The sequence below is a fragment of the Elgaria multicarinata genome, chromosome 8 (assembly GCF_023053635.1).
Source record: "Elgaria multicarinata webbii isolate HBS135686 ecotype San Diego chromosome 8, rElgMul1.1.pri, whole genome shotgun sequence".
In the NCBI taxonomy this organism is placed as follows: Eukaryota; Metazoa; Chordata; class Lepidosauria; order Squamata; family Anguidae; genus Elgaria; species Elgaria multicarinata.
In genome coordinates this window covers 75,519,101-75,531,755 of record NC_086178.1, presented here as the reverse complement: position 1 = coordinate 75,531,755, position 12,655 = coordinate 75,519,101, and the positions used below count along the sequence as shown (strand labels likewise).

At 38.3% G+C, this 12,655-nt stretch overlaps 1 protein-coding gene across 1 annotated transcript in view; it reads right to left on the bottom strand.

The window, feature by feature from the left end:
• Positions 1-12,655, bottom strand: part of DOCK1 (dedicator of cytokinesis 1) — a 427,979-nt gene that overhangs the window by 169,305 nt on the left and 246,019 nt on the right. The window contains exon 29 of the mRNA XM_063132809.1: positions 11,010-11,104. Within this exon, the coding sequence (XP_062988879.1) occupies positions 11,010-11,104 (95 nt within the window). The remainder of the gene's footprint in view (positions 1-11,009; positions 11,105-12,655) is intronic.

Genomic DNA, 12,655 nt, shown 5'->3' with positions numbered 1-12,655 from the left:
TGCTATGACAGAGTGAAAAACAGCAAACTTGAAATGTGACTAACACCAGTTCAATAGCCTGCTTTAAATAAATAAAGAACAAGCTCTTGCAAAGCCTCACTTAATTCAGAGGAATTCAGGCTGCTATTGCAGAAAGCATCTTCAGAGTCCTGATCTACTACCAACTATCTATCATGTTTCCTTCCACTGTTGTAAGACTGACTCTGTTCATATTCAGCTCCATTGGAGACATGGAAAACAACATGTAAGAATGTCAGGATTCCTCAATTCTCCATCACGAATGTACAGTAGGTTAAACTCACATGGCCATGGCTAATGCTGCATCCTCTTACAGGAATAAAACACATTTAACAAGGCAGAATAAGCCATTTCTTACAGTGCAACCCTCTTTAATATACAGGCAAAGCCTACTGAGTTCAATGGAGCTTATTCTGAGGTTATAGAATTCCAGCCCCTCATCCCTGCTTACAGAGATATTCTATATATACATTTAAGAATATGAGCTGGTACCTAATTTTGTTTGTTACCATTTTGCCAGAACAAGGATTAACAGTGTTAAATAAAAAGTACTGAAGAATGTGTCCAAACTGGATCATCTGATAGCTGAGCCCTCCAGCTATACAGACACAAAAGATTATATATAAAGAAGGAAAGCATTTACAAGAGAAGTTCAATGGACTAAATAATGCTTTAATTTTATAAATCTCATTACTGTTCTCATGCTTCATAAGATATATTTAACATTCAAAAAGTCTTGAAGGGATTATATCTTCCATCATTCTTTTGAGGAGAACTCAAATGAAATGAGATACTTTCAGCTCAATTCCTGTGATCACCTCGCTAGTTAATTCTTTGCAGAAAAATATCAGATTGTGTGGGCTGTATTTTATTTAGAAGTCAGTTCTTTCACCTTGCTTTTTCAAGTTCAAGAAAAGCTGCAAGTGCTAGAGAATTGTTTCCCATTCCAACTATATTTTTACTCTTCAGTTTTTAACCTATTCATTGTTTAACATTTAAATTCAATTCTTATTGAATTATTAATATCATTTGGGCCTGGCCATCTCTTTGAAGCCATGCCAGCTGTTTTCTCTAGCTGACACGATGCTACAGTGAGCCAGAGGGTGAGTGGGTGCTCCAGACAGTCCTTCTGGCCACTCTTATGCAGAGAGCACTACAAAGGCAGGTGGCTACCTGGAGGAGGGCCTTTTCTGCTGTGGCACCCCGGCTGTGGAATGAGCTCCCTAAGGAGGTTTGCTTGGGACCTACATTATATTCTTTTAGACGCCAGGTGAAGACCTTTTTATTCTCCCAATATTTTAACAGTCTATAAATTAATTTTAACTTTTCTGTTTTAAATTTGTATTTTAAATTTGTATTTTTGCATTGCTGCTGTTTTTATCTTGGTTGTGCTTTTATATTGTATTTTATATTATGGTTTTATACTATTGTTTTGTTTTGAATTGTCTTAAATTTGTAAACCGCCCAGAGAACTTCGGCTATTGGGCGGTATAGAAATGCAATAAATAAATAAACGGTGCTATGGGTGGGCAACCGCTCTGGAAAGTTCCACCGGCCCCACTCTCCTGCTGTGGCAAATGCCACAGTGGGAGAGCAGCCAACAAGGCTCTCTGGAGTACCTGGCAGTGTGGGGTGCTCTTGGTGAATGGGCGGAGTGAGCCATTTGCCACTCCCCACACACTGCCACCTCAGGCAGGGGATTCACCCCACCTCATGAGAGGGCCAGCCGTGGTTCCTGGATATTAGGATCAGCAACAGTGGATAAGCCTCCTGGAAAGATAGCTTGTTCATCTTTACATTTCATCCTCTGTTGCAATATGCAGCCATAGGAATGTGTTGGGTGTGTTTTAGGGTACACTCCTAGTTTATTCAGAGAAGTAATGATGGCCCATGAGGCTTGGCCAGCTCTCTGAATGTATTGACTGTTTACTCTAGTATTGGGGTGGGGGAGAACCTGCGGCCTTGCAGATTTTTGTTAATCTAACTCCCATCAGTCCCAGCCAGCATGACAAATGGTTAAAGGAAATGAGTTTGAATACCACTCCTTTAGAATAATAGATTAACATCAACATAAATAAATAAATAAATCCATTGGATTAGATCCAGACTAAATTAGTTGAAGTTAAGCGCTACAGATTTTAACTAACTTCGTCTAGGGTCAAGCCATTGCCAATAAATCTTAATGAGCAATTAGCATGCATACTTAAAAAACATGTCCCCCTGACAATTATGCTCTCTATATATTCTTGAGCCTCAAATTAAGGTTTGGTTCTCACTTTCCTTGCACGTTTCAAGTTGTCAAAACTGACATTTTACATGTGCCTTGAAAACCATTTTTCCTCCTGCTCTATTATCCCTGCTTCACTAGAACTAATTCACATGTAGGGGTACCAGGAAGATTGAGGACACTGAATAAATGCTAAACTCATAACTGCAGGATTAATTCATTTATATTAATATTGCATTTATATCCTGCCTTTTTTCTTCTTGCAATGAACCCGAGGTAACTTGCATAGTCCTCTTTTTCTCCATTATATCCTCACAACAACAACCCTGTGAGGAATGTTAGGTTAAGAGACAGTGGACTGGCCAAAAGTCACCCAGTGAACTTCATGGCTGTGTGGGGAGCAGAGAGTGGGGAGCAATTTTTAGGATTGTAATAACACAATCCTATAAATTTCTACAAAGAAGTAAGTCCCATTGAGTTCAGTGGGGCAAAAGCACAGGTAAGAGGGCATAGGCTGCAGCCTTAGTGAATACATACAATTAATAACAGAGAAAAATGGGTAAGTGATGAAGCGAAATTAAAGGAGCAGACAAATAGGTACCTCGTGCATTTTCTGCCTTTGATTTTTTTTTTAAAGTGACATTCAAAAACATTGCCTTTATACTACCCTAATTAAACATGATAGCTAACATATACAACATTTGCAGTACTCCAATTCTATAATGGATTTAAGGTAATTAATTTGGAAACTAAGAAGGCCTATAAGGATTAATAAGGAAAGGAACACTGGTTAAATCTGTTTTAGAATCTCATCTCTACAATGGAACCTCCGGCAAGTTCAATTACATTGATGCAGAGTTATCACTTATAGGTTTGCTATGATAAATCAAAGTTCTAGGAAATTGATGGCTTAAGAAACAGATCCATTACGATTCATGCACTGCTAGAATACCAACTCCCTAAATGCTTGTGTGATGTCATTATCAATGGGATTCTAATGTCAAGCAGAAAACTGCCTCAATCTTGACTGTCACAGATAAAACTCTAGAAAAATATGATCTTTTCCCTCTTGCTGTGAAACTCCATTTAAATGAAAGGAGCATTCTGCCAAACTATGGTTTTTCCCTATTGGGGGTACATAAGAAAAGTGTCAGGAGAAATAAGGATCTGAAAAACATAATGTGTGAGTTCTATTTAAAATGTTAACATGACAGATACAATGGTAAGGGGGGTGGGAAACTGTTTGAAAAGTCTTGAAAAGGTCAAGGAATTGTACAGCTACTTCCAACAGATAGTTATAAAAAAATAACTCACTCTATGTACAAATATTTAGTACATTATGTGTGATACTTCCCTGTGCACAGAAGGATGTTCATAGATGGCCATAGAGCCCTGCTACCTCCTGCCTGGGAAACAGATCTGTATGTACCAGCCGCTATCAAGATCCATTTTTCCCCTTCCTCCCTATGTCATGTTACATACGTAACATGGCTGAGCGGTGGGGAAACCTCAGCGGGGAATCTGATACACAATCAGACTTTCCATGGCCCACAGTACTCTGGCGCACCTGCACCAAGGATGGGAGGGAAAGTGCAGAACTCTCCATACACACAGAGAGGGACCATACCAAATAGTTCTAAGCTCTATACAACTTGTAAGAATACATGGGCCACAACCCATGAGCTTCATTGTACAACTAGTGATACCATGACAGTGCATTAGCTGCCATTCTTCTGAGCTAACAACTTCATTCTCAGTTTTCATATAAATATAAGCCCTATTCAGGCATTCTTATTCTGAGTATACTGAAGACGTGAGGAGAGGGAATGACCTATCTGAATCCCCCTCCTTGAGGTTTCTGTTGCCCTGAACTCGTGAAGGAGGACTTTCTGAAGAAGAGGGCCTCCAGTATCCATGGAAGCTCTCCGCATGATTTAAAACAATGGTTTTTCTACCATGGAGGTTAGACAGCCAAATGCTTTTAGGTGCCTGGTGAAGATTGGGCTTCGTGGAGTTCTTTTTGTTGTTGTTTAGGCCTAACATTTGAGATTCTGCCTGATAGCAAACTGTAGTGCTATTATTTTGTTCGTCTTGTGTGTGTGTGTGTGTGTGTGAGAGAGAGAGACACTGTTGTAAGAATTGCATTTTTAGGCTGCTGCAGTCATCTTTTTTGTATTTTGTAAAGTTTACATTTTTGTATTTGGCATGTTCTGCTTTACTGGTTTTAAAATTGCATGCCACTTTGGGTTTATTTAATTTTTTAAAATGGGATATAAATTACTAAATTAATATATGTAAACAGTGTCATGCTGCTTGTGCTCCATATGGCTGGCTAGTGCTTAGGCATGTGTGTGTGCGTGCAAGGAAACACACTATGTGAAGATGGCACATCTCAAAAAGGGAGTTGTCATTTTCAGTAGTCATGTATACTCTGGCCCCAAGTTTATCAACAAACCTTCACTGCCAAATTCTAAGCGTGTTCTATACCCATATTATGTGGGAAGCTTATAAAAACATTTCAGTGGACATATGAGAAGCTGAAAATGGGTTGGATTCTGAGTTTTCCCTCTGTAAATGGAAGAGTTCCTTCCATTTGTAGAGGGATCTGGGATCCAATGGACACTTCACTGGAGGAAGGGGGTGGTGTATCAATTTTCCCCAATCCCCCTTTCTCCCTCTAGTTTTCAGTGCCACCTTCCTCATTGACCTCCAGAACAGAGACGTTCCTGGGGCTAAAAAAAGAATGAGAGACAATTGCTGTTCTTCTCCTGGCACAATTCTGCTGAGTGCAAGTCTGGATCCAACCCACTGAATTTGGTATGTTCCTAACACTTTAATAGCAATGCTAGTATTAGAATATGTCATTAAAAATGTATCAGCAATACCAACCCTGTTACTGATATTGATGCAATATCAGCCTCTGCTGATATCCAGTTCACAATGATGTAATGTAACCAGGTTTAAGTGCACCTTATTAATAGGAGCCACGAAGGACATTTAACAGGGTTAACACTGACCTTGTAAGCTGCTCAATTAAACTTCTTCTGATAAGAAAATATTCTTATAGAAACTACATGAGCATTTTTCTTATGAAAATGTAAAATAATTTCTATTTTGGGTACTAATGCTCTAAATCTAATGCACCTAATCAGCCATTTTTCTATCATAACCTTATCCATGTAATCTGTATGATTATTACATCTGTTCAGTAAAAAAAAAAGAAAAAAAAAAGCTTGGAATATACACTTCCCCAATATGTTTTTTTTAAACTTACATGACAGCCTTCTTGAGTACCCATTATAAAGTATTTCTAATTATTTCTCCAAAATTAACATTTCCCAGAATGATTTGCATTGCTCTGACAGCTATCAGTCTTGGTCAACACTCCCAATTTAATGCGAGAAAGAAAGAGAGAGAGAGAGAGAGAGAGAACACGAACAGTTTGTTTTTAAATGGACATGAATTGATGAAGTTAGACCTAAGTTGAAAAAAGGCAAAATACTAACTCCCAAAGCTTTCTTATTCATTCACAAAAAATTGTATGTTATTCACATTGCATGGCAAACCTTTACGAGTCTACAAACATTTAATCATGACAAAAGCCACTGTAATTTGGCTTTGATTCATTTATCAATAAAAATAACACACTAGGGGACACAAATCTAAAAAGGTATTGTACTATAAACGATGACGAATGTTTAGCTTTTTTCCAGCATTCGATTGTGACAATATTTCTACGCATGGTTGAAGCTGTTCTCGAACTATATTACTGTAATGGATGACACTGAACACGCACACTACCCGAGCAGCACAAAAGCAAGCTGGCAACTAACTAGTATCTTCTATTCTGTTCTCCATCTGTTATGCATGATTGGCTCTTTTTTATTATTATTCCCTTAAATCTCTCTTGCAATGACATTACCTCATCACATAGGGCACTGAGAGAGGATCCTTAAAGGGCTACAGAGAGACAAAAGCAACTTGGCAGAGAGCCACGCAGTCCAAATCACAGCACATCTCACTCATATATGCTGGGCATCTTTGTAAGATTCAGAACTTCTATAAGTTATCTACCTAAGCAATTAATACACAAAATCTCTTCTTTTAAACCATGTGCTGTATAGATCGAATGAGGCATGAATGTGAGACGGGGTGTTTTAAAACAACACTGAAGTATGTAGCTTTATTAAAATGTACTTGCGTTTTTTATTTAAAAAAATAGTTATGGGTTCAGGCTTTTTACCTTATTTTTAAATATATAGTTTTAAACTGGAGAGTTCTGTAAACTGAATGTTAATTATATATTTGTACAAACATATAAACATTAAATAGTTGTACCCTCAATTTTTATGTTTACAGGGCTTCAGTACTGATTTTGAAAGCAGTATTCTTTAGAGGTCTTACACCCTGTTGCAACACAATTTTAATTAGAAGGCCTTAACTCAAGCATAAGAATTTGTTGTTGTCAGAGGGAAAGGAAAGAGCAGTAACAGTGGCTGCGATAATGTAATAATATTTGGATCTGCAAAATTATTGATTTGATCCCAACACACCACCACCACCAAGAAAAGAGACCATTTCCAAGGTGGGAGAACGCAAAGAGGAAACTTGGTATTGCACGATAGCTCAAGACAAAATGTTCTGAACAATTATGTAGAGGACTTCATCCAAGAGTGTATTGGCAGAGACTGTTCCTTTTAATCATGATGATAAATGTTTTGCTTTATTCGGTCAACCACCACCAAATAAACATTTCTTGAGCATATTGGTAGCAATCAGCCAGTGACAAAAATCTAGTGGAAATCAATTACATCTTATAACGTAAATCCTTGATGAATAAATTGCATAAGCCAGCTGATGTTAATTAGATTTTGCAAGCATTGTGTATATGGTAGTCATGTGCAGAGAAAGCAGAGTCTAACTGACATGCTGTTTTTTGCTGCAATAGACTAACACTGCTATTTCTCTAGAATTTGTTTTCTATGGTAAACTAAGCTGCAGTTTGTTTAGGACAATATTGGGGATGGTAAAGCAGCATGATAATTTGCTCCATTATAATGGAAGGTAAAGAACTTGTATGTATTGATAAACAAGACAGGTGCAAAAATATATGCTTAGTCATCTTTCCAGGGGATTACTTTGAGAATTTGAAAAGATTAAGATGCTCAGAATTTATAGCATGGGAACTTCCTGTTTCAGTGACTTTATGCATTTCAAAATTTATCTTGTATTCCACAAATACTCATTTAGCACCAATATGCCAGGGGTTATGCACTAAATATAAGACTTCTTATATATCAGTGGAATTCTCCCAACCAAAAATTAAAAAATGATTTAAAAAAACACGATTAAAGCCCATTTACTTTTACACATCATAAAATCCACTCAGTGCCAAATCACACTTTAAATTATGGTCGCCCATGGCTTAAAACCGTAACAGTTGTTCATTAGTTGTTCATTTTAAAATGAGTGACTGACATTCAGAGAGGAATAAAAGGTTCTGTTAACAGATTTCTACTAAAAAAATTAAAAATTAAAAGTAGTACTGCATCACATAGTGAAATTAAACCTCACTGTACTGCTTTTTCCTACAGTGACCAATATCACAAAAAGGACATAGACAACACTTTCTACCCTGTGTAACAACATATTCAGTAAGTTGTCCAATGATGAACCCAAATATTTTAATTAAGGACTCATCCAACAAAGTTTTTTCCCCCCTTTGGGACTTGCCATCTGAACAAATTGGTGGTTTGTATTTGCTATACTCAGTACCAGCAGCCTGGCAACCAGACTAATAAACTACATACAAAGTCTCAGAGTATTCTCCCAACCCCCATCTGGTTCATCAATTAATAGTGTTGAAATCCTTCATCAGCTATTGTCTTGTTTCTGTCCCAAAACTGCTCGCATTTTTTTAATTAGTAGAAATGTTGCTAATTTCCTGAAATGTGGATTAACAATGAAAAATGCTTATTTTCTAAAGAGAGGCTTCCGAGCTACATGAATTTCATATTAGCAACACAATACACACACACTAATATGTACAAAGCATATGATGCTACCTTCTGAGAAAAATGGGAGTTTGCTTCCATTCCTGGCAAAGTGGATGATAACTACTGTGGCAACTAAGATTTATTGTTAATGGCATTTGGGGGAAAGAAACACGTGTTGTTTCATCAGCAAGCTCTCTGCAGGAGCACGACACAGAATTCCTGTCCAATCCAGCCTTAAAGCTGCTTTTCATTACTTCTGAAAGACACAGATATACTCTTGGGAATCACACCCCTATCCAAAGAGCCATGAAAACATAATCTCTGAATGAAAATTGTGACATACACAATTGTGCCAGGTAGAATTTATGAATCCTCCAGAGTCTGTCCCTCCCCTCCCCCCCCTCTCTCTCTCTCTCTGCATTCCTCTCCTGAAAGTATAACCAAGTAATGTAACAAAGCTTCCCAAAGTCTCTCAAAACAAGGAAGAAATAATGGGTAGGAGAGATGCTGAGGTCTTCATAAACTGTTGTAGGATGACAAATGCAAATGCTGTGAAAGCTTTCTTAGTTATTTGCATTTGTAACTTGGCAGGAAAACAGGCAAAGCAGAAGACTTTAAAACAACCTCCAGATTAAATTTCGAAAGAGTACAATCCCATGCATGGTTACATGCAAATAAACTTCATCTATTTTAATAAGATGTGAGGGCCACTTCACATGAAATAGTTACTTTAAAGTGCACTATTATGCAAAAGCTAAGAGCCAAACATCTATTTATCAATTATATAACCTAATTTTCCAAAGAAGCATGTCAATAAAATAAAATAAAAAACTGAACATACAATTCAAAGATGCCTGCCTTCATTTTAATTAAGTTCTGTGTCCACAATAAAATTAATTTGAGAGAAGCTTTTGTATCTTCTCTGCCAAGATGTAATAGTTCGAATATGTTGGCAGAGGTGCAACTGAACTCTATGTCAGAAATAAAAATAAGACATTCCTGTCTAAAGCTGACTTTACAGAGACTTCCTGCTGCAGAAGTGATTTGAGGCCACAGTCCTAAACACACCATAATGAAAAAGGGCGCTCCTTAGAACTGCATGTAATGAGTACTTCAAGGCAGCTCTTTTCACATTCATACATTCAGGAAACCAACATGTTACCTACTTTCCAAGAGAGTTAAGAATATGAGACTAGTATCAGAACAATATTTCAAGTTCACACAACTTACATTTGGAGAGGAACTCCAAAAGCAAATGTAGATAAAAGTACCTACTGAATGTTGGGAAACACTATTCATGCAATGTGGTTTGAACATCTGTAGTAATGTGGAAATGAGATGGAGTAGAAGGGGAACAGAAAGGATGGCTTTCTCCCAGGGATCAGTTTGAAAACTGCTCTGCCAACATTTTGATGTTAAGCGCCAGCAGTCTGGTTCCATTGTGGTACATGCACAGCCCATCTATTTTGTACAGGCCCAGCTTGTCCCAAAGCATCCTTGAGTGCCTAACAAATCTAAAATTCTCTTCCCTACATCTCATCTACACATTGATACCCTGAGTTTCGCTTGTCTAGTTGGCCTCATGTGTGGAACAGGCAGCATTTTGGAGAAATGCTTTCAATCTACTACCTAGCAACCTAAGTTTAGCTTCCAAGATCTCATGTCTACATTCCCCCATGTCATTGGCATTGATGTGCACCATGACCATTAACTCCACCCCAGCACTATCTACCAGGCAATCTAGATGATGTGTGATATCTGCAACCTTTGCAACAGGCAGACAACTCATGAGGCAGTCTACAGACCCAACACAAGCCCAGCTGTCAACGTCACTAATGATCATATCTCCCACTACTAGGAGCCCCTCAGGCCACCCCACCCCACCCCACCAGACATATTCCTGGTGCAAGAAGATATGCACACCCTCCAAAGCCTGGATTCCTTCTAGTCCACCGGGGAATAGGATGCCAATATCACAGCCTCAAAGTTCTCCTCCACAAATCTCTCTATCTCTGTCAGCTACTCCAGGTTAGCAACCATAGCTTCAAGGGAACAAACATGTTCCCTGAGGGTCAAGACATCCTTGCACCGAGCACACACACTCACAGCTTCTATCAAGGAGGCATGTGACACTCAGTGCAAGGAAAAGAATAGTTCTCACACCCATGGTGGCTGTCTACATTAATACCTGGGATGATGATGATGATGGTTTGCCTAAAAAAAGTTAGTGGCAGGATGAGCCTGCCACCACTGGACTATCAAGTGGCAGCACTCTGGAGTCTCTGTTGGCTTCCTCGTGGCCCAAAACTGCTCCATGAACACCAGCTGTTTTGCACATGCATAAACACCAATGAGGCAAGCCAGCACAACCTAGAGTCTCATAGTGATATGACACTATAAGGAATGGAGTTTATGGTTTGAACAGGGAATGCAAAACACCTATATTACAGATCAGCTCCCATGGGTACACAGTATATTACCCCTCTTCCAAGTGTACCGAAGTTGTTTTGAGCCTTTATAGAAGCATTTTTATAACTGGAATACTCCCTTGATTTGTGCTACTTCAGAAGACCAACGTTTCCATAGTTAAATGTTATACAAAACGAGGCATCTTGATCTAAAATCAATATTTCAAATAACAACTTGCATCAGAGAGGGGAGAACAACTTAATATTCCCAGCATATGCACATATAGCATACACGCACACACACACAAACAATAAAAGCATTATTTCAGAGAAGGTTCAGTGCTTTTCTTCTATACTTACTTATTCTGCATCATGTTCATTATAACCCAGTCAGAGGGATAGACATTCTTCCCAATGAGATTTTTGAACATGATAAATGTCTCCATCAGGAAGTCCTAAAATAAAAAGGGAAACATATGAAAAAGACCACTATTTTAGATTGTAAAAATGATAGCAGCTGGGTGAGGGCAAAACTCACTAGATTAATGATCAGATTAAAAGGGTGTATCTGGCTCGACCAATGCTATATCAAGAGCTGACTGCCGTGCAGCAATTTATATCTTAAAGATTATTACACTGCTGGGCATAATCATTGTAATCAACTAATTAATTATTATAGAGATGAGAACTAAAAGGAAATGAATTACAAAATCAACAGGGGGCAGCCCCCTCACCTGAAATACATCCATTGAAAATGTGAATGCATAGTGGATGCATCAGAAAAGAGAATAGTGTTATCTAATGTCAGAAGAGAATAATAGACAGTATGGACAATTAAGGTGTAAATGAGAATGGGCTGGATCCAAGAGGAAGGGCTGCGCTTGTGGAAGATCCCTCTGCCTGGTTTTAGGGGATCCCCCTCCTCCCCACACTTTACCTCACCCCATTCAGCAGGGTTACCTGACTCTCTATGTGACATTTTCAGGGAACTGGAGAGGTTGCTGTGGGAAGGAGGGTGCAGGGAAGTCCAATTCCTTCAGTGTAATTGATCCAGAGTAAATCCGGATCAAACCCAATGGCCCCATTCAGAAGACTCCTTAAACCATGGCTTTAACCCCGGTGAATAAGGCCTTTTGCCTTTTTCACCATGGTTAAAGCCATGGTTTAAGGTGTCTTCTGAACATGGCCCGGCTTTCTGGCTTAACCACTGTAGTTAAAGCTGAGGTTTAAGGTGTCTTCTGAACGGGGCCACCGTTTAGTTATAATGCAACTTTTTTTAAAAAAAATAATAATATGGCCAGGTTTCAAAAGTACATTGCAACATACTCATTTCTGATCCACTAAAATTTTGTCACATATATAACAGCCTTAAAAGCTGGCTAAAAGCACCAGCATCCAGAAAAAGAAAAGAAGTATGCATTGATTTTCAGTCAAATCACGGCATTCAAAGAGTGGCATTTGTGCAGTCACCACTGCAATGCCTCCACATAAGTCACCAGTGAAAAACCTGTATTTGTTGACATGAATACAATGATTTGCAGACTTAAGATTTTGAAGTTCATGTGAGTTGTTCACACTACATAAAGGAAAATTCTGATTCTAGGCACATACTTAACAAGCTGAGTAAACGTGTCCTTACTTTAAGTGATCAAACTGCATACTTTATTACTAATTTTTCCTATATCTTTGTAAAACTTAACATTTTTGTCCTGATCAGCCCAAATATTTTGCTGACTGAGTTATCATACAGTCTCTCTTTCATTTAGATGCATGTTTTCCTTTTGCATAAAATGGTTGGTTTCCTTGCTACCTTGCTTCATAACTTAATAATTGAGACTTCAGTAGGATTTATGCCCACGTGAACGGGGGCAGAATTGGACCTGTAGAGTTAACTCTGAATATATTATGGTTTCAGATGCACACTTCTTTAAAGTAGATTCCATTTCATACTTTATTAGTCATACTGCATGCTTCGTCTGTTGCATTTTCACATATTTTGCTGAAGT